Source organism: Microcaecilia unicolor, chromosome 6 (genome assembly GCF_901765095.1).
Source record: "Microcaecilia unicolor chromosome 6, aMicUni1.1, whole genome shotgun sequence".
Lineage (NCBI taxonomy): Eukaryota > Metazoa > Chordata > Amphibia > Gymnophiona > Siphonopidae > Microcaecilia > Microcaecilia unicolor.
This window is the reverse complement of record NC_044036.1, coordinates 340,549,278-340,574,886: the sequence shown is the minus strand read 5'-3', so window position 1 is coordinate 340,574,886 and position 25,609 is coordinate 340,549,278. Positions and strand designations below refer to the sequence as shown.

The following is a 25,609-nucleotide window of genomic DNA, read 5'->3' as shown; positions in this document are numbered from 1 at the left end:
CATCTCTTAAATGTAACGGGAGGGGGGGATACTTGCTCTTTCAGTTTGAGGCAGTCGCCATTATTCTGAAGATTCATTTTAAGAGAGCAGTCAGTATGAGAAGTGCCTAATCTGAGTTAATACCTGTACGTGCAGGACATCAGACTCTCAGAAACAGAAGCCTGCGCGGCCGCATTGGTGATCTGCAAGGGCCGACTTCTACATGGGATGTTGCTAGTGGAATAGCAACATTCCATGTAGAATCTCCAATAGTAGCAACATTCCATGTAGAATCTCCAATAGTATCTATTTTATTTTTGTTACATTTGTACCCTGCGCTTTCCCACTCATGGCAGGCTCAATGCGGCTTACATGGGGCAATGGAGGGTTAAGTGACTTGCCCAGAGTCACAAGGAGCTGCCTGTGCCTGAAGTGGGAATCAAACTCAGTTCCTCAGTTCCCCAGGACCAAAGTGCACCACCCTAACCACTAGGCCACTCCTCCACTGTTGCTACTATTTGAGATTCTACATGGAATGTTGCTATTCCACTAGAAGTCGGCCCTTGCAGATCACCAATGTGGCCGCGCAGGCTTCTACTTCTGTGAGTCTGACGTCCTGCATGTACGTGCAGGACGTCAGACTCACAGAAACAGAAGCCTGCGCAGCCTTCTACATGGAATGTTGCTAGTGGAATAGCAACATTCCATGTAGAATCTCCAATAGTAGCAACAGAATCTCCAATAGTAGCAACATTCCATGTAGAATCTCCAATAGTATCTATTTTATTTTTGTTACATGGGGCAATGGAGGGTTAAGTGACTTGCCCAGCGTCACAAGGAGCTGCCTGTGCCGGGAATTGAACTCAGTTTCTCAGTTCCCCAGGACCAAAGTCCACCACCCTAACCACTAGGCCACTCCTCCACTGTTGCTACTATTTGAGATTCTACATGGAATGTTGCTATTCCACTAGCAACATTCCATGTAGAAGTCGGCCCTTGCAGATCACCAATGTGGCCGTGCAGGACGTCAAACTCACAGAAACAGAAGCCTGCGCAGCCTTCTACATGGAATGTTGCTACTATTGGAGATTCTACATGGAATGTTGCTACTATTGGAGATTCTGTTGCTACTGTTGGAGATTCTACATGGAATGCTGCTATTCCACTAGCAACATTCCATGTAGAAGGCTGCGCATGCTTCTGTTTCTGTGAGTCTGACGTCCTGCACGTGCAGGACGTCAGACTCACAGAAGCAGAAGCCTGTGCGGCCACATTGGTGATCTGCAAGGGCCGACTTCTACATGGAATATTGCTAGTGGAATAGCAACATTTCATGTAGAATCTCAAATAGTAGCAACAGTGGAGGAGTGGCCTAGTGGTTAGGGTGGTGGACTTTGGTCCTGAGGAACTGATGAACTGAGTTCGATTCCCACTTCAGGCACAGGCAGCTCCTTGTGACTCTGGGCAAGTCACTTAACCCTCCATTGCCCCATGTAAGCCGCATTGAGCCTGCCATGAGTGGGAAAGCGCAGGGTACAAATGTAAGAAAAAATAAAAAATTACTAATCTGTTTCATTTCTTGGCTTTGGTTACCTGTTAAAGTGCTAAATTCAACTTAGCAACACTTATCATTCAAAGTACATGAGATCTTCCACAATTTCTCAGTAGAAGTCATCTTGCATCCTGTCTTTTTAAAGTGCTTTTTAAACGCTTCTTATGTAGTTGGCGTCATCTGAATTTTTATCTTGTTGTTCTTTTTATATTGTGCTGTTCCATTTAGTTTTTATTTTTGGCGCTATTTTTTGAACTTTGACCTTGTGTGGATATATAAACAGAACCTGTGCACATCGGCTGTTTTTTTCTCCAGCGATCGTGAGGGGTGGTTGTAAACTTTTTACCTTTGTAGTGCCGTTAGGCTTGTGCAAACAACTTTATCTTTTTCTAGTTATATATGAGATGCCATTACGCTTGACCAGCCTTGTTTACTTTATAGGATTGCACTTCCTGAACAGTGTTTTTCCTGTTTTTTTTTAAACATGGAAGTTGGCAACTGCTTGCTGAGTGAGTCTATCACACATTTATCATTGTTTTTAAAGGCTTTTTATGCTTTTTCATGCTCTAATTTATGTATTTATTTTTTATGTATATATTTTCTATATACTTGTTTGCCAGTAAAGTCCACAGTATAGGTAGGTGTCATATTCATACTCCCTTGATGTGCTATTCGTTCTGTTATTTGCATGTTTTAATTGTTGAGATATTATTTATAATTTGTCTGTCTATATATGTATACACATGCTCTACATTTATATACTTACTAGACTTTGAGCCCGTAAAAACGGGCTATTATAGGAAGGGGGGGGTTGAAAGGCCCGCCCCCACCGCCGAGTTCGCCGCTGCCCCTCCCCCTCCGAGTTCGCGCCCCCACCACCGAGCCGTCACCACCCACCTTCCACCTGGCCGGGCCCTCGCTCCGCTATTGAAACAGCGAGGGTCCGGGAACGCAGCACTGAGCTCTGCTGAGCTGCCGACGTCGGCCTTCGTTCTTCTTCTCTGCCTGCAGCTGCCTGTCCCGCCCTCTTGTGATGTAACGTCGTCGAGGGCGGGACAGAGGCAGAGAAGAAGAAGGAAGGGCGATGTCGGCAGCTCAGCAGAGCTCAGTGCTGCGTTCCCGGACCCTCGCTGTTTCAATAGTGGAGCGAGGGCCCGACCGGGTAAAGGTGGGTGGCGGCGGCGACTCGGGTGGGGGGAGCGTTAGACGGCGGTGTCCCTCCCTCAGCAATGCGCAGTACAGACCCTCTGTGTTCCGCCCCCCGTCATCACGTATTGACGTGGGGGCGGGGCAGAGAAGGTCTCTACTGCGCATTTGCGGTGAGTACGGTCACTCGCCGTTTGATGTGCCAGTATTTGCCATGATTATTATTATTATTATTTTCAGCTGGGTTTTAATGCAATATCCTATATAATAATTTGCACCTCCAACATTCTACGTCTGGATGCCTGGGTTCGTAACATCCATTCCCACTCATTGCCCTGCCCTCGCATCAAAAAGTAATGACGTCTGAGGGTGGAACAATGAGGGGGAAGGGAACGCTGGAGGTGAGATGATGTCAGGAGAGAACTGCGGGACATCGAGGGGAGGGAGGGAGAAAGGGGAGGGCAGAGGAGAATTGATGGACATGGATGGGATGGGAGGACAGTCATAGGTGCCCCGTATAAGAGGCTTGCCCAACCGTAACCTTCCCCTGGCTGCAGCCAGGCAGCTTTCGGATGGTCCCTCCGCTCCTTCCCGCCCCTCAGCTCCCCGATCGACAGCCCTTCGTTTAACCTTTTTACTTTCAGGCGCAGCGACAGCAGTGAAGAGGACAACACAGCGGGCTTGCCTCCAGCTTCTCTCTTCCCTCACACAGTGTCCCGCCTTCTGCAATGATGCATTTCCTGTTTCCGCGAGGGCAGGACACTGTGTAAGGGAAGGGAGAAGCTGTGTTGTCATGTTCACTGCCATCGCTGTGCCTGAAAGTAAAAGGGTTAAACACGCGGGGTGGGGGGGGGGGGAGGAATGGAGAGGAGGGCTGTCAGGGAGCTGAGGGAAGGCAGGGAGAATCACTGGACATGGATGGAATTGGAGAGGAGGGCAGGGGGAGAAGAGATCGCTGGACAGGAGGGGAGAGAAGGGGAGGACAGGGGAAGAGAAGAGATCGCTGGACAGGAGGGGAGGGCAGGGGAGAGAGGAGAATTGCTGGTCATGGATGGATGGAGGGGGCAGGGGAGAGAGCAAATTTGCTGGATACGGATGGATGGAGGAGAGGGCAGGAGAGAGAGGAGAATTGCTGGACATGGATGGATGAATGGGGGCAGGAGAGAGGAAATTTGCTGGATATGGATGGATGGAGGAGAGGGCAGGAGAGAGAGGAGAATTGCTGGACATGGATGGATGAATGGGGGCAGGAGAGAGGAAATTTGCTGGATATGGATGGATGGAGGAGAGGGCAGGGGAGAATGGAGAGTTGCTGGACATGGATGGATGGAGGAGAGGGCAGGAGAGAGAGGAGAATTGCTGGACATGGATGGATGAATGGGGGCAGGAGAGAGGAAATTTGCTGGATATGGATGGATGGAGGAGAGGGCAGGGGAGAATGGAGAGTTGCTGGACATGGATGGATGGAGGGGAGGGAAGTCAGGAAGGAGATGCACATGGATGGAGGGGAGGGAAGAGAGGAGAAATGTTGGACATGGATGGAGTCTGCGTACTCTATCTTTTAAAAAATACTATAAATAAAAATCACAAAAAAAGAAAGATTAAAACAAAAAAAAAAACATAGATAAAACAATCTGTATCTCATACCCCTGGCACACATTACTCATTATACACCCTTCCCAATTATTACTTATGACAGAACATTTCTCCTAACGGTTCCCTTAAAAACATAATCGCCATTACATGATAACCTTGCTAGCGCCCGTTTCATTTGTGTGAGAAATGGGCCTTTTTTTTTACTACTTTAATATATATTTTGACATGTCATGATATGGTTATTTAATTATATATTTATTACCATTCCTATTATTTTGTATTACATTTATTTTAATTGTTTATTCATGTTGTATTATGTCTGTTTTTAATTTAATTCATTGTTTTGTAGCCCCTGAGGCAGCCCTTTTGGGTGAAACACGGCCAGTGTTGGGCAAAGCAAAGAGATTGCTATTTGCACGAATAAAAGTTTATGTATCTCTATTATTGATCTGCTTGTATCATTTCCACCAAGGGAATCCATGAAGGAGCAAAAGGGGCACTTAGGGAGGACAAGGCCATAGTGGAGAGATTGAATGAATTCTTTGCTACGGTCTTTACGGAAGATGATGTAAGAGACCTACCTGTACCAGAAGTGATTTTAAAGGGTGACAATGTGGAGGAACTGAAAGAAATCTTGGTGAACCTGGAAGACGTACTGAGACAAACTGATTGTTAAATCACCTGGACCGGATGACATACACCCCAGGGTACTCAAAGAACTCAAACATGAAACTGCTTATCTGTTGTTAGTGATCTGTAACATGTTGTTATAATCTTCCGTAGTACCTGAAGATTGGAACGTGGCCAACGTAACACTGATTTTTAAAGCTTTTGACAAAGTTCCTCATGAGACTCCTGAGAAAATTAAAACGTCACGGGATAGGAGGCAATGTCCTTCTGTGAATTAGGAACCGGTTATTGGACAGAAATCAGAGGGTAGGGTTAAATAGCCATTTTTTTCAATGGAGGAGGGTGAATACTACTACTACTATTTAGCATTTCTATAGCGCTACAAGGCGTACGCAGCGCTGCACAAACACAGAAGAAAGACAGTCCCTGCTCAAAGAGCTTACAATCTAATAGACAAAAAATAAAGTAAGCAAATCAAATCAATTAATGTGTACAGGAAGGAGGAGAGGAGGGTAGGTGGAGGCGAGTGGTTACAAGTGGTTACAAGTCAAAAGCAATGTTAAAGAGGTGGGCTTTCAGTCTAGATTTAAAGGTGGCCAAGGATGGGACAAGACGTAGTGGACTGCCGCAGGGATCTGTACTGGGACTAATGCTACTTATATTTATAAATGATCTGGAAAATTGAATGACAAGTGAGGTAAATTTGCAGACGACACAAAATTATTCAAGGCTGTCAAAAAAACATGCAGATTATGAAAAATTGCAGAGAGACCATAGGAAACTGGAAGACTGGGCATCCAAATGGCAGATGAAATTTAATGTGGACAAATGCAAAATGATGCACATTGGGAAGAATAATCCGAATCATAGTTATCTGAGGCTAGGGTCCACCTTAGGAGTCAGAAGAAAAAGATCTAGGTGTCATTATAGACAATACGCTGAAATCTTCTGCTCGGTGTGAAGCGGTGGCCAAAAAAGCAAACAGTATGCTAGGAATTATTAGAAAAGGGATGAAAAGTAAAACCAAGAATATTATAATGCCTTATCACTCTATGGTGCAACTTCACCTTGAGTATTACGTTCAATTCTGGTCACTGAATCACAAAAAAGATATAGTGGAATTAGAAAAGGTTCAAAGAAGAGCGACCAAAGTGATAAAGTGAATGGAACTCCTCTGAAATGAGGAAAGGCTGAAGAGGTTAGGGCTCTTCAGCTTGGAAAACAGACAGCTGAGGAGGGATATGACTGAGGTTTATGAAATCCTGAGTGGTGTAGAAGTGAATCGATTTTTCACTCTTTCAAAAAAATACAAAGACCAGGGGACACTCAATGAAATTACATGGAAATACTTTTAAAACGAATAGGAGGAAATATTTTTTCACTAAAAGAATAGTTAAACTCTGGAACTGTCTACTGGAGAATGTGGTAACAGCGGCTAGCGTACCTGGGCTTAAAAAAGGTTTGGTCAAGTTCCTGGTCTACTACTGAGATGGACATGGGGGAAGCCACTGCTGTCCCTGGGATTGGTAGCATGGAATGTTGCTACTCTTTGGGATTCCGCATGTAGTGTTGCTACTCTTTGGGATTCCGCATGGAGTGTTGCTACTCTTTGGGATTCTGCCAGGTACTTGTAACCTGGATTGGCCACTGTTGGAAGCAGGATACTAGGCTAGATGGACCATTGGTCTGACCCAGTATGGCTACTCTTATGTTCTTACTAGTAAAAAAGGCCCGTTTCTCAAAGAAATGAAACGGGTGCTAGCAAGGTTTTCCTTGGAGTGTGTATGTTTCAGAGAGTGTGTGTGAGAGTGATTGTGTGAGAGAGTGAATGTGCGAGTGTGTGTGTGTGACAGAGAGTGAGAGAGACTGGGTGCGAGTGTGTTTGTGAGAGAGTGTATGTGTGAGAATGAGAGTGTGTGCCATGGGCCCCCCTCCCTCCTTCCGAGTTCCAGGGTCGTCCCCTCACTCCGAGTTCCAGGGTCATCCCCTCACTCCCTCCCTCCGAGTTCCAGGGTCGTCCCCTCGCTCCCTCCCTCCAAGTTCCAGGGTCATCCTCTCCCTCCCTCCGAGTTCCAGGGTGGTCCTCCCCCTCCCTCCCTCCCTCCGAGTTCCAGGGTCGTCCTCCCCCTCCCCCTCCAAGCTCCAGGGTCATCCTCTCCCTCTCTCCGAGTTCCAGGGTCATCGTCCCCTCACTCCCTCCGAGTTCCAGGGGACCGAATTTCAGGGTCCCCCCTTCCCTCCGGGTCCCCCCCTCCCTCCGAGTTTCAGGGTCCCCCTCCCCCCCTCTGTCCGAGTTTCAGGGTCCCCCTCCCTCCCTCCCTTCCAGTTCCAGGCTCCCTACCTCCAAATTTTAAAAGTCATCTTCACTTACGAAGTCCGGTTTACGGCGGCCGGCAGCAGCAGTAAAAGGTGTGCAGGCTCGGCCTTTCTCTCTCAGCTCTGGTCCCGCCCTCATTTCCTGTTTCCGCAAGGGCGGGACCAGAGCTGAGAGAGAAGAGTCAAGCCTGCATGCCTGTTACCACTGCTGCCAGCCGTCGTAAACCCGACTTCGTAAGTGAAGTTGACTTTTAAAATTTGGAGGTAGGGGGCCTGGAACTGGAAGGGATGAAGGGAGGGAGGGACGACGACACCCTCATGCATGTGACGTCGCGTTCCGTTGCCTGGCAACTCTGCAGCGTTCCCTTCCAGTGATTGGTCTTTACGAACACGGAAGTACGTGACGTCATTTCAGGAGATGGATACAGCTTCAAGGCTTCACTTTCACGGAGTCAGCTTCAGAACGTTGGCGGTGCTTTTTATTATATAGGATTATGGTTTTTTGTAGTTTATTTGTTGATTGCACATTTTTTTGTGAGATATCTTATTATATTATGCTGTTTAATATATGACATTAGATTATTATTTCTAATATTTTTATTGTGATCTGCTAAAGATTTAAGATGACACTAAAAGCAAAGTTACTTACCTGTAGTAGGAGTTCTCCAAGGACAGTAGGCATATATTCTCACAGAGCCCGGTGCGGACACTGCCATAGTGCACTGTCACTTTAAAACTGTGAGGCAGTGCCCCCACTGTGAATGTGTGGGTGCCCTCCAGCCCGATGCTCCAGCTCAGGACCAGCAGTATAATACTAAAGCTCCAACTGGAGGTGGGAGGGATATGAGAATATATGCCTGCTGTCCTGTAAGGACAACTGCTACACGTAACCTTGCCTTCTCAAAGGACAAGTATGTGTGATATTATTCACACATATGGGACTCATTAACTGCCAGGCTCACAAATGTAAATTATAATCTTGAAGAAAGTGAGCCTAGTGAGGAAAAAAGGCCAGAGGGCAGAGTTGGCAGAATGATTTTCTAGGACTGCTTGTCCAAACTGGCTATTCCGCCTAGAATGCTACTCTAGTTTCAAGTTTATTGATACACTGCCCAATAGAGAACTATGAGCGGTTTACAATAAGTCAATAAATTCTAATGTAAGGAAATAGAAATGAACTAGAAACATTGATAGGAAAGATATCTCTATAGGATTAGAAGAACACTTCAGGAATGGCTGGTGGCCTGCTCTTCAAGAGGGGTGAGCGAAGGAAGGAAGATGTAATCAGCGTAAGTACGGACTACGGTTCAGTTGTGGAATGCATCGCGAAATAAGGCGGCTTTCAGTTCCGATTTAAAAGTCAAGTAAGAAGGTCGTGGTCTTAAAGATAGTGGCAGGAATTCCAGAAAGTGGGAGTTGTTTCACTGCAGATGTGAGCTTGAATAGTGTCTGAAGCTATGATACGAAAAGTGGGAATTGTTAAATGGGTTTGCTGTAATGACTCAAGGGACTGAGAAGGTGTCTTTTGTGGGTAAGGACAATAATTCTACGTTACCCCATAGACAACTGGTAAATCAGTGTTTCTGACGTAGAAAAGAGGTTACATGATCAAATTTCTGGGAGTCAGCAATGAGTTTAACTGCTAAGTTTTGCATGAATTGCAAATGCTGGATGTAGGAGAGCAACCTGGTCCCACGCTTGAGCATCGGGTGGGAAGGCACCCATGCATGCGCAGTGGGGGCACTGCCTCAAAGTTGTACAATAACAGTGTACCGCACCAGGCTTTGTGGATGACATCACCCACATGTGAGAATGGCATGCCTGCTTGTCCTCGGAGAATAGAACATTTGTAAACGTCAAGCCTCTCTCCGCCTCCTCCCAAGGCGTGCCTCCAGCTGGCCAGGAGACCAACAAGCTGTGTTCTATGCCAGCTTTCCGCCCTGCAATCACATGAGACCCCCCCCCCCCCCCCCCCAGGGTCATGAGAAGCTAGCAAGAGGAGTGGGCAGCAGCAGGTAAGAAGTTTTGCTCATGACTCTTCCTGTAGTAGGAAAATATAGTGCAGGCAGGAAGGGAAGAATTGAAATGAAGACTAAGCTGTTAACCACCTTTCTTCTCTCTGCCAGTACCTGTATTTCCCAGCACAGCAGTTGAGAACCTCTGTCACAGATAGGGTTACCATTCGTCCGGATTTCCCCGGACATGTCCTCTTTTTGAGGGCATGTCCGGGGCGTCCGGCGGATTTTGCCTGCACCCACGTTTGTCCGGATTTCTGGACAGGCGCGGGTGCGGGCAAGCGCGTGCGTGTGGGCGGGCGATCGGCGCCGTGGTAACCCTACTCCCGTCCCCTCCCCTTCCTTACCATGTTCCCTGGTGGTCTAGTGACGTCTTCGAGGCAGGAAAGAGCCCCCTCTTTCCTGCCTGGAGCGCTGCCTCCCCTGTCTATCATCCTCCTCGGTCTGGCTGGGGATTCAAAATGGCCGCCGAGAGTTGAACTCTCGCGAGGCCACTTCAACTCTCGGTGGCCATTTTGAATCTCCAGCCAGACCGAGGAGGATGCAGCAGGCAAGGACAGGCAGCGCTCCGGGCAGGAAAGAGGGGGCTCTTTCCTGCCCCGAAGAGAAGACCCTACTAGACCACCAGGGCTAGATAGTAAGTGAGGGGGGGAACCATGTGACGGGGGGCGGGGAATAGAGGGGCGGAACGAGGACCTGAAGGGGGCGTGGCGGGGGCGGGGTATGAGGCGTGGCGGGGGCGGGGTAGGGGGCGTGACATGTGCCCTCTTTTTCAGAGGACACAAAATGGTAACCCTAGTCACAGAGAAAGGCTGAACTGAAATTTGTGATCACTTACATAGGCCTACTGTAACCCTTATATCTTTAAAAAAGCATAAGCCTTGCCTTTTTCACGGAGAGGGTGGTGGATGCTTGGAATGCCCTCCCGCGGGAGGTGGTGGAGATGAAAACGGTAACGGAATTCAAACATGCGTGGGATAAACATAAAGGAATCCTGTGCAGAAGAAAGGGATCCTCAGGAGCTTAGCCTAGAATGGGTGGCAGAGCTGGTGGTTGGGAGGCGGGGCTAGTGCGGGGCAGACTTATACGGTCTGTGCCGGGGCTGGTGGTTGGGAGGCGGGACTAGTGCTGGGCAGACTTATACGGTCTGTGCTGGGGCTGGTGGTTGGGCGGCGGGGATAGTGCTGGCCAGACTTATACGGTCTGTGCACTGAAGAGGACAGTACAAATAAAAAAAGTAGCACATATGAATTTATCTTCTTGGGCAGACTGGATGGACCGTGCAGGTCTTTTTCTGCCGTCATCTACTATGTTACTATGTTACAACACAGAAATACTTGTATAAACAGTCTACAGCAGAGACATCAACAAGAGAAACTGTCTCAGCATTCTCTCCAATGTAAAATCCCCTGGCATCTGTCACCAGTGCAGACACAACCCTGACGGCTTGTTTATCTTCCTTGCTCAGGCTGAACTAATCACGTATTTATGATTGTGCTTATCACCACGATCTGCACTTGTACGCTTCCCTTAATCTCAAACACACTCCCTGAACTTTACTCAGAAAAGGAAGAGACACAGAGCTGTTCCTCTGATGCCATGCCTAGATTTCTTCACACCCCCCCCCCCCCCCCCCGGATGTTAGGTCCCTAACAGCCCCCCCCGTCTCAAGTTGCTATAATCTTACTTCATGCTGCTTCCGAAGGCTGTTCACAGATTCTTCTTTCTTCACGATGGCTGTCTTCACCCTGTAAGAGGAGCCAAAGAGGTCACCACAACCATTTGCACCAATACCGATTATAAATCTGCTGCCACCCTTTGCAGCGCACCCACCCTCCCAAGGTGTGGCAAACTCTGTCCATGCAGAGGTTACTCTTGATACGTGGTCTAATAACAGAGTAGATGAAGGCAGATAAAGACCTACATGGTCCATCCAGTCTGCCCAACAGTCACATTCATTATCAATTTCATTAAACCAACAATCCAACAGCGCTATTCCTATCATTTACTCGCTAAATTGAACTTTAAGATATCCTCCCCTCCCCCACTGAGTTACACAGCACATGTACTCATAGCATACGATATCAATGCGCTATAAAGTACGTATACTTGGTTTTGATCTCTTGCTGCCATTTTAGGGACACAGACCGTAGCAGTCCACCCAGCACTGGACTTACTGGCCAACTACTGAAGTTTTTTATCTCCCTCCGGACATCAGTACAAACAGCCTTTAGTTGGGTTGGATCTTTTTCTTGTGGAACACTCTGCCAGTAGAACTTGGTATTTACTTGTTATATTGGTTTTTGTAAAGCTTTAAAATACCTGGTTTTTTAAGAGCATTTTTGGCAACCTTTAAAAGAATGCGAGGGAAGTATTTTATATTGCTGGTAAACTGTTGGAGTTTTATGATTTTGTATTGTTGGAGAATAAAGAATTTTTAGAAGGTTGGACTTCACTCCTATCTGATTCTCCTGGAACTACTTCCACCTCCCTTGTGCTCTTAACTATACGTTTGCTACATTGCTATTCTGTTATAGTACGTTATTGCATTTTTTTAATGGCCTGTGTTATTTTATCACATTACTGTACATTTTTTGCAGATTGTGTTTTGTAAACTGCTTTAAAACCTTGTTCTATTAAATGGCATATCAAGTTATTAAATCAAATTAAACTGCAGCCCGAAGTGCTTTATAAGCAACTGCATAAAGCAGTCTCCCCATAAGTAACAACGAGCAGCACAAGAGGGAAGAGGAGAGGGGAAGAGAAAGGTATCTGGTAGCTAGGCTGTAGGAAATTAAGGTTCACAGTCTAATTTTGAGTAAAAGGTTTAAGAAGAAAGTGTGAGGTGGCAAATGGGATGGAAAGCAGGTGTGCTGTTTATTATTAAATGCTCAGTAATCGACTGTGTCCATATTGAATTCTTCCCAGTACACTTTATACCAAAAGCTAACTTCCTGAGTTCTAATAACTACTACAGGGCCAGGGAATGAATGATGTAGCGCTGAAGGAAAGAGGGGTGGTGGCAGTGCAATTAGGTTCCAGCAAACATAGTATTGCAGCCACCCCTCCTCACCCAGGAGCAACTGAAGCAGCACCTCCAGACCTGGGGATGGAGGGGTCACTGGGAGGCAGAACAGCCTGGTTTACACTGCCTTCTTCGTTCTTCTCACCTGGTGTGAACCTCCTGCAGTTCCTCGTCCTTCTCCCGATTTATTCTTTCCAGTTCCAAGCGATGCCGTGCTCTCAGCTCTGACAACTCCATCTTTAACCGCTTATTTTCTTCTTCTGTTCCTACAAGCCTGTCTGCGAACTCCTGGCGGATCACTTCAGACAAACTGTTTCTCTCCTCAGTGAGCCGGTCTTTCACCTGCAGTATGTGGGGATGGACAACGAGATTCACAACATTTTCCCTTCTCTTATAGTCAGGCACCTGCAGACAGAATCCAGTCTCTATCAGCACCTAAATCCTGCAGTCAGGCTGTTGCTTTGATCCTTGGTCTCCCCCTCACTGTATATTTACCTTTGAAGTCCTCGCGTCCACCCCCCACCTTTGCAGCGCACCCACCCTCCCGAGGTCCCCTGCGCCTCCTCTTTCCAGTGCACCCACCTTCCCGAGGTCTCCTGCGCCTCCCCCTTGAAGTGCACCCACCTTGCAAATGTCCTCAGCCTCCTGCCCCTTCTGCTTCACCAAGCCCTGCAGACGAATCTTTTCTCCCTCCACCTCCACTAGTCGCCCCTTCAGTTCATTGCAGCGCTCCTGAAGTTTTTGCTCGGACCTCTCCAGCTCCTGAAGTTCAGCCTCATATTTGTCTCGAATCCTCTTTATTCTGTGATAGAGGACATACAAGAATGGGCCCGAGGCCTACATGAGACAGTACAATCTTTTGGTGCCACATCCTTCCTAGAGTATGGTAACATCCCCTCTCACCCTTATCAGTCTACTCCCTATCCAGCCATAAAGCTAAGTATGCATCACAACATAAATTTGAAGATAGATTAGAACAGGTTTTTAAACAATGTGGTAAAAGTGATATGGAATGCAGCCCTGCTAACTATTCACCTTTGTGCCTTGTCTTTATATGTCCACATTTGAGGAAGATTTGTCAAAATGCTCTCCTTTTTGTGAGATCTATTTATGGAGGAGATAAAGTTAGGCCTTTCCTGCTCATTTTCATTCCTTTAGGCCCTCCAGGTGGCTGATGCTCAAAGCTTAACGCCCACTCCACATGAACCATGTCTCTCAGGTCCTAGTTCATCGGAAGGATTTAGGCAGCTGCCTAACGCCTTTTACCAATGGGTCTACCTGTTTGCAGTCCCCTTTACCCCCCCCCCCCACCTTGCCCTCAAATTTGAGCACAGAAGTCACCTGTGTAATAGAATTCTAGAAATTCTTCTCTATAAAAAATGCTGACCACTGAAGGGTCTTCCGGGGTGGGGGGCCTCCCCTTAAGACGCCGAACAGGGATGTCCTCATCTTGATCTTCTTTAGAACACCTGGGAGAAAGGTCCTTCAATTCAGCTTCCCAATCCACCATAGGGCATTGGGCATAGAAGGCACCAGAAGAGGGGAAGAAGCAATCCCTTCCCCCGCAGGGGGCCTTGACTTCCAGGCCTAGAACAAAGCCAAAATAAATCCTAGAAGGAATCCAGAGGCACTGACCAACACCCTTCCCTGTCAGCGGCTGAGGAGTGACATAAGAACAAAACTGCCATAGTGGGTTAGACTAATGGTCCACTTAGCCTAGTACAGCTTGGCTCTTCAACCAGAAGTAACTAACTTGTTAGTCTCATAAACACACAAAGAGTGACACGGGCTGTACACAGTGCAGCATGACATGTTTATCCACTCCATTTAATGGAGGCGGGGACAGTGCTGGGCAGACTTATACGGTCTGTGCCAGGGCTGGTGGTTGGAAGGCGGGGATAATGCTGGGCAGACTTATACGGTCTATACAAGAGCTGGTGGTGGGAGGCCGGGGATAGTGCTGGGCAGACTTATACGGTCTGTGCCCTGAAGAGGACAGGTACAAATCAAGGTAGGGTATACACAAAAAGTAGTACATATGAGTTTATCTTGTTGGGCAGACTGGATGGACCGTGCAGGTCTTTTTCTGCCGTCATCTACTATGTTATGATGTAATCATCTGTCTGACCTCATGTGCACCTTTCTTTAAATTATTCCCCTTATTTTCTAACTCCTCGTACTCTCTTGCCTATCTATATGTTTCATGTTTGCTTATACCCTACGCTGTCTATTAAAATGTTTTATTGTGTATTGTGTTGACATTGTAAGTAGTAGCTATGCCACACTTTGTATTGCTATTTGAATATTTTTACTGCTGTAATTGTCTATTGCTTATGTTTGATTTATTCTTACTGTACGTCACCTTAAGTGAATTCCTTCAAAAAGATGATAAATAAATCCTAATTAAAAACAAAATCTGGCCAATCCACTTAGTAGCAAGATTAAGGAATCCCAAAGAGTAGCAACACATTCTATACCACCAATCCCATGTCTAGCAGTGGTTTCCCCGTATCTTTTGATTTGCTCTTTTTCAGCATCTGTCCCAACCTTTTTCATTCAATCATAAAGCTACTCAGCTTAGAGAAGAGGGAAAGAGGCTTCTCATGTGAGAAGTGCGGTGGCAAGGCCCCACCACAGACCAGATCCAAAATGACAACGGCTCCCTCCAAATTGGGAACCGGTGCAGCAGAAGTTGCTTCAGCTGTCACAGAGTCGTCTTTAGGCATCAACTCCTGCCCTCCCCCCCCCCACCAACATGCAGCAGCGGCAAAGTTTGTCCGTGCTCACTGGTAGCCACAAGGCACAGGAAACCGAAACGCACAGGAAATTGAAAAAAAAAAAAAGTCAAAATCGCTACCAATGCTCTCCAAGGCAGCCTCTCTAAAGCCTGAGGCTTTGTCAGCATCGGCAATAATAGCTCTTGATTTTATTTTTTTTTGAAACCCCAATTGCTGCAGCTGTGAGGAACCCAGCAGCTGAGGCACAAGCGGTCCAGCTCCCCAAATGGAGAGGGCAGGAAGAGTGAAAATGGCCCCCCGTGAACCAACACCCCTAGCCAGAATTTATAATACCACAGGCACAGTCTTGCTCACCCCCCCCCCCCCCTTTTAAATCACTATCCAAGGTCCACTCAAATGGAAAAACCCAGAAACAAAAAATAACCCTGCTGGGAACCAACCCCCAGGCCTACCAGAAACTGCACAGTCTGCACATCCACCATCTGCTGGGAGACTGAGAAATAGTAGCTGGCTGGGAGAAGCACAGGGTTATTATACAGTTCTCAGAGGCAGGTAATTCAGTCTCCATCTGCTGGTAGGCATGCATAACCCAAGTGTCTTGACCGGTTTGGTGGGCCCCTAAGGAATGATGTTTTCCTCATGTAGACAGCTGATGTTAATTTTTAGTTTTGTACGATGGTTCAGTTCATGCTGTCCTTTCATTCCATTCAAATATCACTACAGTGATACCTCGGTTTTCGTCGATAATCCGTCCGAAAACAATCGGCGAAATCCGAAACCGACGAAAACCGAGGCAACTTCTTCATCTGCCGTCTGTTGCACTTCTAGGTCTTGCAGCTCTTCTTCAGTGGTGAGTTCTTCACTGTGGTCACCCACCAACTCTTCCACATCTTCACCACTCACCTCCAAACCCAAATCACGTGGGCACGCCGACGAAATCCGAGGCAACCGACGAAATCAGAGACAAAATTTTCACAGAAAAAAATCGACGGAAATCGAAACCGACGATAACCGAAGTCAACGAAAACCGAGGCACCACTGTATTTTGAAAAGATACATTTTTGGGATCTGGAGATTAAAACATGGATCTTAAACAGACCGACGGGAACGCCACTAGCTGTCATCTAGTGTCATCTAGCTAGAAGGTTGTTAGGCTGTATAGAGAGAGGTGTGACCAGCAGAAGAAAGGGGGTGCTGATGCCCCTGTATAAGTCGTTGGTGAGGCCCCACCTGGAGTATTGTGTTTTGGAGGCCGTATCTTGTTAAGGATGTAAAAAGAATTGAAGCGGTGCAAAGAAAAGCTACGAGAATGGTATGGTATTTGTGTTACAAGACGTATGAGGAGAGACTTGCGGACCTGAACATGTATACTCTGGAGGAAAGGAGAAACAGGGGTGATATGATACAGACGTTCAAATATTTGAAAGGTATTAATCCGCAAACGAACCTTTTGGGAAGGTGGTAGAACGAGAGGACATGAAATGAGATTGAAGGGGGCAGACTCAAGAAAAATGTCAGGAAGTATTTTTTCACGGAGAGAGTAGTGGATGCTTGGAATGCCCTCCCGCGGGAGCTGGTGGAAATGAAAACGGTAACGGAATTCAAACATGCGTGGGATAAGCATAAAGGAATCCTGTGCCGAAGGAATGGATCCTCAGGAGCTTAGTCAAGATCAGGAGGCGGGGCTGGTGGTAGGGAGGCGGGGATAGTGCTGGGAAGACTTATACGGTCTGTGCCAGTGCTGGTGGTTGGGAGGCGAGGATAGAGTTGGGCAGACTTATACGGTCTGTGCCAGAGCCAGTGGTTGGGAGGCGGGGCTAGTGCTGGGCAGACTTATACGGTCTGTGCCCTGAAGAGCACAGGTACAAATCAAAGTAGGGTATACACAAAAAGTAGCACATAGAGTTATCTTGTTGGGCAGACTGGATGGACCGTGCAGGTCTTTTTCTGCCGTCATCTACTATGTTACTATGTTACTATCTAAGTTGAAGAATGGTCTTCCATACTCAACTTTTTAAGACATAGGAGGATTTGGAATGATTTTAAATGCCAAGGCAGAACTTTATTGCAAAATTTGAAAACACATGGATATCCTAAAAATGTACTTAAAGAGCCTATACTAGAGCTAAGTATAACAACTGTGAGTTATTATTGGGCGATAGGGATAAACTGCATGAATACGAGAAACCTTAAACGTGTTAAAAGTTTTCATCAGTAAGTGTCGATATGTCCAAAAATCATTAAAACACATTAGAATACCATAAGGATACATCCAGCATTTAAGGAGTGCATTTGCACATGATAAAAAAACGGAAGAGATTACGTTCTTTGCTTCCAATATATATATATATTTTTAATAGAAAAAAAATGGAACGTTTCCCCCATCTTCAACTGGGTACCAGTTCTCCAACTGGCTCAGGAGATTCCTTCCAGGAGCTGCACAGCTCACCTGTCACCATCTGCTGGAGACAGAAAAATATTACACACCTGAAGCTTATAAGGTAGAACACAGAGTTCTAGTATCTGTCTCCATATCTACTGGCTGATGGGCATAATCCATAAAAGTTCTGGACTGGTCTGGTACGGATACTAAGGAGAAAGCAAATTAACCTTAATAAAAGGCTCCCGCAGCAGCTTTCTCCTAGCAGGATGTTGTGAATACACTGCTGCTGGTGCAAAAGAAACTGGAGAAATTTATCCAGCAATGATAATTGTGTGTTTATGAGATATTCAGTCACTATTATGCTTGTATTATATTATCTCTCTGTTATTTGAATTTCAGTGCTGTTAAATGTGTATATTTTTGATCCTGTTTCATGGTAGTTCTATTTTAGGTTTCCTTTTGCTGTTTTCAAGTTTTCTTCTTTCATTGTATTTATGTTTATACTTGTACATTTTACTATTGTTATGCTGTTAACAAAATTGTAAGTTTGGTGTTAAAATGTACCTACTGTACACCTCCTTGGGTGAATCTCTTCATAAAGGTGGTTAATAAATCCTAATACATAAAAGAACGGTGGTGGTGGACAGGTTCCGTGGGCCGTACGAAAGGCGGCCTAGATGACAGAGGTGGGCTCCAACTCAGAGGAATGAGGAGCACGTGGCACTGGTGAGCCATATGCTGCAATCAGGCAAGGTATACAGTAGAGGATGGTTCATTAATCTCATCCCATGGCAGATGGGACATACAGGCCACCTTGAAATCATTACCAACAATTACTATAGATGAGAGACTCAGAGAATGTGGATATCGGGTGATTATGCGGGCGTATATGTCGGGACAACAATGGGGCCATATTAGTACCACACAGGAAGCGAAATGTGTTAAATGCGAACATACACCTCACACCTTATATCATGCCTTCTGGGACTGCCCAGGGGTACGGACTTTTTGGAACCAGGTTCAGGGATTTATGTCCAAGATTATAGGGGCACCAGCGAGTGGAACTTGGGACCACTTTGTGCTAGACACGCAGTCTGCATTTAAAAACAAGACTAAAAGTGCTAGGACGTGGTGTCGCAAGGTATGCTTGGTGGCCCGTAAGAGTGTGCTACAGCGGTGGATATCTCCAGAGCCACCGGAGTATTGGCAATGGCGAAACCAAATACATGAACTAGCTACCTGGGAAGCTAGGGAGGCGAAAGGGAATCTAAAAAAGAAAAAACACTTCTTACTGATCTGGAATCCATATATACAGGGGTTAAGCCCACGGGGACGCAGCCTGTTGTTAAATATGTTGTAGACTTGCATGGGGACCACTGGTTAAGTGATAATCTGCCTTCACGGAATGGGTTGACAAGAGTGGGGGAGTAGGGACCCACCTGGGTTATCAGAACACAAGCCCAGGGGGGATATTGGGGATAGGGGCTTGAGGGGGGGAGGGGAGGATGGGTGGATGATTTGCAAATATTGATGGGAAGGTAGTCTGAATTTGATCTTGCAAGAAGCCTGGAAGATAATAAAAAGAGGCGGGTTGGGAATAAAAACTAAAAGATTGGTGCCGGTATGACACATAATTGTGCAGTGTACTTTAATATAAGGAAAATATTTTTCTTGTGTATTCTCAGACTGTGAACTTTGTAATTTCAGTATGACACTAATAAAAATGTTGAAACATAATCTCATCCCATGGCTTTTCCTACCATCTCTATGCTGATGACTCCCAAATCTACCTTTCTACCCCTGATATCTCACCTTGCATCCAAACCAAAGTTTCAGCGTGCTTGTCTGACATCGCTGTCTGGATGTCTCAACGCCACCTGAAATTAAATATGACCAAAACCGAGCTTCTCATTTTCCCCCCCAAACCCACCTCCCCGCTCCCCCCGTTTTCTATTTCTGTTGATGGCTCTCTCATTCTCCCTGTCTCCTCAGCTCGAAACCTTGGGGTCATCTTTGACTCTTCTCTCTCCTTCTCTGCTCATATCCAGCAGACCGCCAAGACCTGTCGTTTCTTTCTTTACAACATCCGTAAAATCCGCCCCTTTCTTTCCGAGCACTCTACCAAAACCCTCATCCACACCCTTGTCACCTCTCATTTAGACTACTGCAATCTGCTTCTTGCTGGCCTCCCACTTAGTCACCTCTCCCCTCTCCAGTCGGTTCAAAACTCTGCTGCCCGTCTCATCTTCCGCCAGGGTCGCTTTACTCATACTACCCCTCTCCTCAAGACCCTTCACTGGCTCCCTATCTGTTTTCGCATCCTGTTCAAACTTCTTCTACTAACCTATAAATGTATTCACTCTGCTGCTCCCCAGTATCTCTCCACACTCGTCCTTCCCTACACCCCTTCCCGTGCACTCCGCTCCATGGATAAATCCTTCTTATCTGTTCCCTTCTCCACTACTGCCAACTCCAGACTTCGCGCCTTCTGTCTCGCTGCACCCTACGCCTGGAATAAACTTCCTGAGCCCCTACGTCTTGCCCCATCCTTGGCCACCTTTAAATCTAGACTGAAAGCCCACCTCTTTAACATTGCTTTTGACTCGTAACATTGCTTTTTGAACTTCGTGGGTGTGGCTTGGATCTCTTTCAGGGAGAGAAAACTAACAACTTATAGCAGCAGCTTCAGAGAGCATTTTCCATCTCACAGATAGGCTGCAGAGAATACCTTCTCCTGCTTTAGACTTAGCCTGGCCTCAGAATGACATCCTATAGTATATCTCCTATCAAACTGAGCTCTCTTTTTCATCAAGCACTGCCATTTCCTCCCCTTTGAACTTCGTGGGTGTGGCTTGGATCTCTTTCAGGGAGAGAAAACTAACATAGCAGCAGCTTCAGAGAGCATTTTCCATCTCACAGATAGGCTGCAGAGAATACCTTCTCCTGCTTTAGACTTAGCCTGGCCTCAGAATGACATCCTATAGTATATCTCCTATCAAACTGAGCTCTCTTTTTCATCAAGCACTGCCATTTCCTCCCCTTTGAACTTCGTGGGTGTGGCTTGGATCTCTTTCAGGGAGAGAAAACTAACAACTTATAGCAGCAGCTTCAGAGAGCATTTCCATCTCACAGATAGGCTGCAGAGAATACCTTCTCCTGCTTTAGACTTAATCCTACCCACCCTACCCCTCTACCCACCCACCCCTAGAGTGACATGTCTTATATAACCTCCCTATCAACCCACTCATTACTTTACCTCACCCATTTCTATTCTTCTATCACCTTCTCCCACTACTCCAACCAGAGTTACACCTAATCACACTGACCACCCTTCAACATCTTCTGTCCTTCTGTGACTGTTCTCTTGTGCTTGACTGCTTAAATATTTTAAATTTAAATGCTTTACTTTTTGTCTATTAGATTGTAAGCTCTTTGAGCAGGGACTGTCTTTCTTCTGTGTTTGTACAGCGCTGCGTACACTTTGTAGCGCTCTAGAAATGTTAAATAGTAGTAGTAGTAGTAGTAACCACTTGTAACCACTCGCCTCCACCTACCCTCCTCTCTTCCTTCCCGTTCACATTAATTGATTTGATTACTTTATTTTTTGTCTATTAGATTGTAAGCTCTTTGAGTAGGGACTGTCTTTCTTCTATTGATTACTTTATTTTTTGTCTATTAGATTGTAAGCTCTTTGAGTAGGGACTGTCTTTCTTCTATGTTTGTGCAGCGCTGCGTATGCCTTGTAGCGCTATAGAAATGCTAAATAGTAGTAGTAGTAAAATACACCCACAGTTTCTCTTTGAAAAGTAGGTGAAGGTAGGTAAGTAGAAACTACTCATAGATTTTGCCTCTATGTTTGCAACTGAGGAGAAATTAACATGTGTAACTGAAAATTCACTCATACTTGGATACTTTCTCTCAAAGCTTGGACGCAGGTTATGGGATCTTCTGGAGAAACTGTGTAAGAAAAAATTCCATGGATTTTCTTCACAAATCAGCTGGTATGACTTCATGGCATTAATGGGAAACAGGGGCGTAGCCACGGGTGGGCCTGGATGGGCCCAGGCCCACCCACTTTTGCTACAGGCCCGCCCTGCCCGCGACAGCCCCCTGCACTGACCTGAAGCGCATTCTCCCTCCAATCCAGCACCGGCGATCATAGCCAGCCTTCTACCACGTCCAGCAGGAAGTTGCAGAGTAGGCGGGAAGCGCCTGAGAAGAAGCTCCGACGACACGCGCTGGACGTGGTAGAAGGCTGGCTATGATTGCCGGTGCTGGATTGGAGGGAGAACGCGCTTCAGGTCAGTGCAGGGGGCTGTCGCGGGTGGACACGAAATGCGGTGGTGGCAGCGGCGGGCGGTGGAGAGGAAAGAGGTCTGTGCCCACCCAGTCCACTTCCAGGCCCACCCAAAAATTAATCGCTGGCTACACTACTGATGGGAAAGATGATGTTACACTGCACAGATGAGTCACAGACCACCAAAGAGAGACTGACCTCGAGGATGTTAACGAAACTTCCAGGCAGATACATCTGATCTGCCCCAAGAATAAGCAATATGCGAGAGATTTACATCTACCTTTTAAACTCATCCTCAAGGTCCAACAATGGATCAGGTTTTCAGGATATCCCTAATTCATTTTATTTGTTGCATTTGTATCCCACATTTCCCCACCTATTTGCAGGTTCAATGTGGCTTACATTGTTCCGTAATGGCGATCGTCATTTCCGGAATGAAAAATACAGAGAAGTATTGCATTAAAGTTCATAAGTGACAGAATAGATTATTCATATTCATTAACTAATGAATATGCAAGAGAGAGATTTCATATCTACTGCCTCCAACACACACAAATCTCTCAGCTGCATATTCACTAGGGATATCCTGAAAAGCTGACCTGTTTGCAGCCCCCAAGGATAGGAAGTGAATAGCAAGGTTCTAGGCCGGACATTCTAAAACCCAGTCCTCGGGACACACTAAGCCACTCAGGTTTTTTGGGATATCCACAATGAACATGCAAGAGACAGATTTGCTTGAAGTGGCTCCATTGTATGCAAATCTCTCTTATATATATTCATTGTGGATATCCTGAAAATCTGAGTGGCTTGGTGTGTCCCAAGGATCTGGGTACACAGACGACACCCCATAGCCATTTACCACATGTTGCTTTCTGTCCGGACTTTCCTGTGAAACTCTAATCTGCAACCAAAGGAATCCAGATCTGGCTGTCACCGCCTGCATCATTTCCTCCTTGGATGCAAATTTTTGTCGCCATTTGAACACAATGCAGAGTCAGCGGGACACACGGTTCGAAGGCTGGGTTTAAGGGCTGCAGCACCACCTACCTGTTTTCTGCTGCTCGTTCACATTCTTCCCTGGCTGTGGACATTTCTGTCTCCAAACGCTGAATAACCAGCTCTATCTCCTTGTCCCTCCCTTTCCTCACTTCCTCCTTCAGTTCTCGTTCACGGGATAGCAGCCATGCCTCCTGAAAATGGCAGTCAGCAATAAAGGGTTTAAATCAGACGACAGTGATACAATCTCAGGGAATCCAGACATTCACGGGCTTCAGTTTATGTACAGCTGCCAATGGTGGCAGAAGGGGGAGAGGGAGAAGGAAGCTCAAAGCCTCCAGTGACAAGATGTTCCTGTGTAAGGTCCTCAGTGAGGGTCCATGATGTACATTACTCACCTGGTAACGTGATCTCCAGTCTATTAAATTTATCCATAAGGGCCCTTGCCTCCATGAAAAAGGATCTCCTGAAACCAGTTTCCGCATTTCCAGTCTAATGAAGTGGAGGGGTAGCCTAATGGTCAGAGCAACGGGTTGACAAGGGGAACCTAGTTCAAACCCCATTTCAGCTCCTTAAGATTTTGGGGAAGTGGGTACAAACTTAGATTTGGAACCCTCTATGGACATAAAAATACCTACTGTACCCAAATGTACACTGTTTTGACAGCTTTTATACTTGCAGGCACTTATAACAAATAAAATAATACCGAGTCTCCCACCCACTTCTTAAAATGGAGCATTGTAACAGCAGCTCAGGGCTCCTACCTCTTTCTTCATGTAGGTCTCCTGCCAAGCCTGCTTCTCGATCTCCAATCTCTCCTTCAGGGCTTTCATCTCAGCCTGAAAAGAATATGCAGTCAGTGTGGCTCATGGCAGGCAAGGGGCACTCCATGCCCAGGTGTGAAACAATGCCATGCCGAGGTCAGAAAGGGAGCAAATGGAAGTACACAAAAACCGCACACACTTGTGCAAAAATGTATACAATGATGTCATTTCTCAGACTGACAGCCAGTGCCTCAAGTTAACTGGATCTCTTATCTGTTTAACTAAAAGTGAAAATTCATTTCACCTTATATCTGCTATTTGGCCAGTGCCATCTGAATGGGTAAAGCTATCTGTCTAGATGTTGAATACTGCTTCTTAAACAGGTACAGTTTTGGCCAGTCTTGGAATGCCCCTTTTTAAATGGATAACTGGAGCAGTTTAGCAAAATGGCCAATGTTACCCATATAAGTGGAACCCTGGTGAAAGAACACATGCAGCAATCTGTGTCATGATGATGAACACGTGTAAAGAGTTATCATAATCACTTGCAGAAAAAAACCTGCGTCCACTTGGCAACAATCCAGAAAGATATTTTGATCATTTATTCTCTTATAACGAAATTCAAAAGTTATATGTGAAATACAAGGTTATCAAAAAGAGAAGACTGAAATTCATCCAGTAGAAACTGATGTGAGTTTTTTCAATACACTCAAAAATCAAATTACTGAAGAGCAAAAACAGTATGAAACCAATACTACTCAGTCTGCCGTAAGTAAATAGATGATCTAAAGTTTTTATTGGCTTTTCTTTTGCGGAAATTAATGACAGTTACAACAAGCTGTTTGGCCCCTGAGGCAGGAGGATTCTGCCACAATACCTGTAGTGTTGTTGTGTGGTTTTGGGCACTTGCTGAACGATTTTATGCAACTTGGTTAAGTACAGATTTTGATTTTCTTTTTAATAAGAAGGTAAATAAGTAATCAATTGAAAGAAGTTATTATAAATCACTTCTGAAAAAAAGCAGCATTCAAGTCTTCATTGTTACAACATCAATTCTTACAACTGGTTTTGATTCACAATGAATCGGGGCTTGTGTTGCTGCTGGTGTCTTGAGCCATATAAGTGGGGCAGATATGAGAAAAAAAAATAAACACTTGTACAATCGACACTGGTCACCACACAATACTTAAATGTTGAAATTATGTACTGTACAGTTCTTAGTCCAAAGCAAGAGTAGAAGATGCCGCAAAACACAACCAGCCAAAGGGATGAAATCAAAGAATCCTTTATTCAAGGCACCAGTAACTGGAGCTGTGAATAAAGGAGTCTTTGACTTCATCCCGTTGGCTGGTTGTGCTTTGTGGCATCTTCTACTCTTGCGTTGGACTTTGGATACATGTAGAGGTTTCTGTTTGTGGTTTTGGCTTCAGTACAGTTCTTACCCTTACAGCCTTATATTGCACACAGGGCCGTGCCTAGGGTCTCTGGCGCACCCCTGCAGACTATCAGTTGGTGTGCGTGCGTGCCCCGATTCCCCGGCGCTTTAAATTTACCTCTCTCCTCCTCCGACGTCTGCGCAGCGTCAGTGAAAGCGCTGCCTGTCTGACGTCTCTCCACCAGCCTTCCCTTCGCTCGTTCGTTCCCTCTGTGTCCCGCCTTCTTCTGACGTCATTTCCTTGAGGGCGGGACACAGAGGGAACGAACGAGCGAAGGGAAGGCTGGTGGAGAGACATCAGACAGGCAGCGCTTTCACTGACGCTGCGCAGACGTTGGAGGCGGAGTGAGGTAAATTTAAAGCGCCGGGGAATCGGGGATGGAGCGGAGTAAGGTTTTTTGGTTTTTTTTTTTTAATACAACTACGGCGCGGTGCCCTTGAAGGCAGGCGCCCCCCTGCGGCGCTTACCGTGTTGGCACGGCCCTGATTGCACAATTACCGCTGAACATATGGTCCTGTCCGATATAGCGTGTGACGCAGCCGGGCACTAGGAATGGAGGCAGGAATGTTACATCCTCTTCCATCATCACATGCCTTTTAGCTTTTTGTGTGTCCAGGATCCAGGCAGTTCCATCACCTCAGCAAATTTAGGTGTTGGGGTTCTCCCATCGTATTAGAACAGATGCCCAATGGCAGTTCACCCTATGCTTGGATCTTAGCCAAAGGCCATGCACGGA

At 46.2% G+C, this 25,609-nt stretch overlaps 1 protein-coding gene across 5 annotated transcripts in view; it reads right to left on the bottom strand.

The window, feature by feature from the left end:
- The window catches only part of CEP131 (centrosomal protein 131), a 103,149-nt gene that overhangs the window by 8,340 nt on the left and 69,200 nt on the right, over window positions 1-25,609 (bottom strand). For 4 of the 5 annotated variants that reach the window (XM_030208584.1, XM_030208581.1, XM_030208582.1 and 1 more), the window contains exons 21-25: window positions 23,438-23,512; window positions 22,725-22,867; window positions 12,884-13,061; window positions 12,405-12,601; window positions 10,922-10,982 (exon numbers count right to left, since the gene is read on the bottom strand). In XM_030208584.1, the coding sequence (XP_030064444.1) occupies window positions 10,922-10,982; window positions 12,405-12,601; window positions 12,884-13,061; window positions 22,725-22,867; window positions 23,438-23,512 (654 nt within the window). The remainder of the gene's footprint in view (window positions 1-10,921; window positions 10,983-12,404; window positions 12,602-12,883; window positions 13,062-22,724; window positions 22,868-23,437; window positions 23,513-25,609) is intronic. The other variant, XM_030208583.1, reaches the window with a different exon arrangement.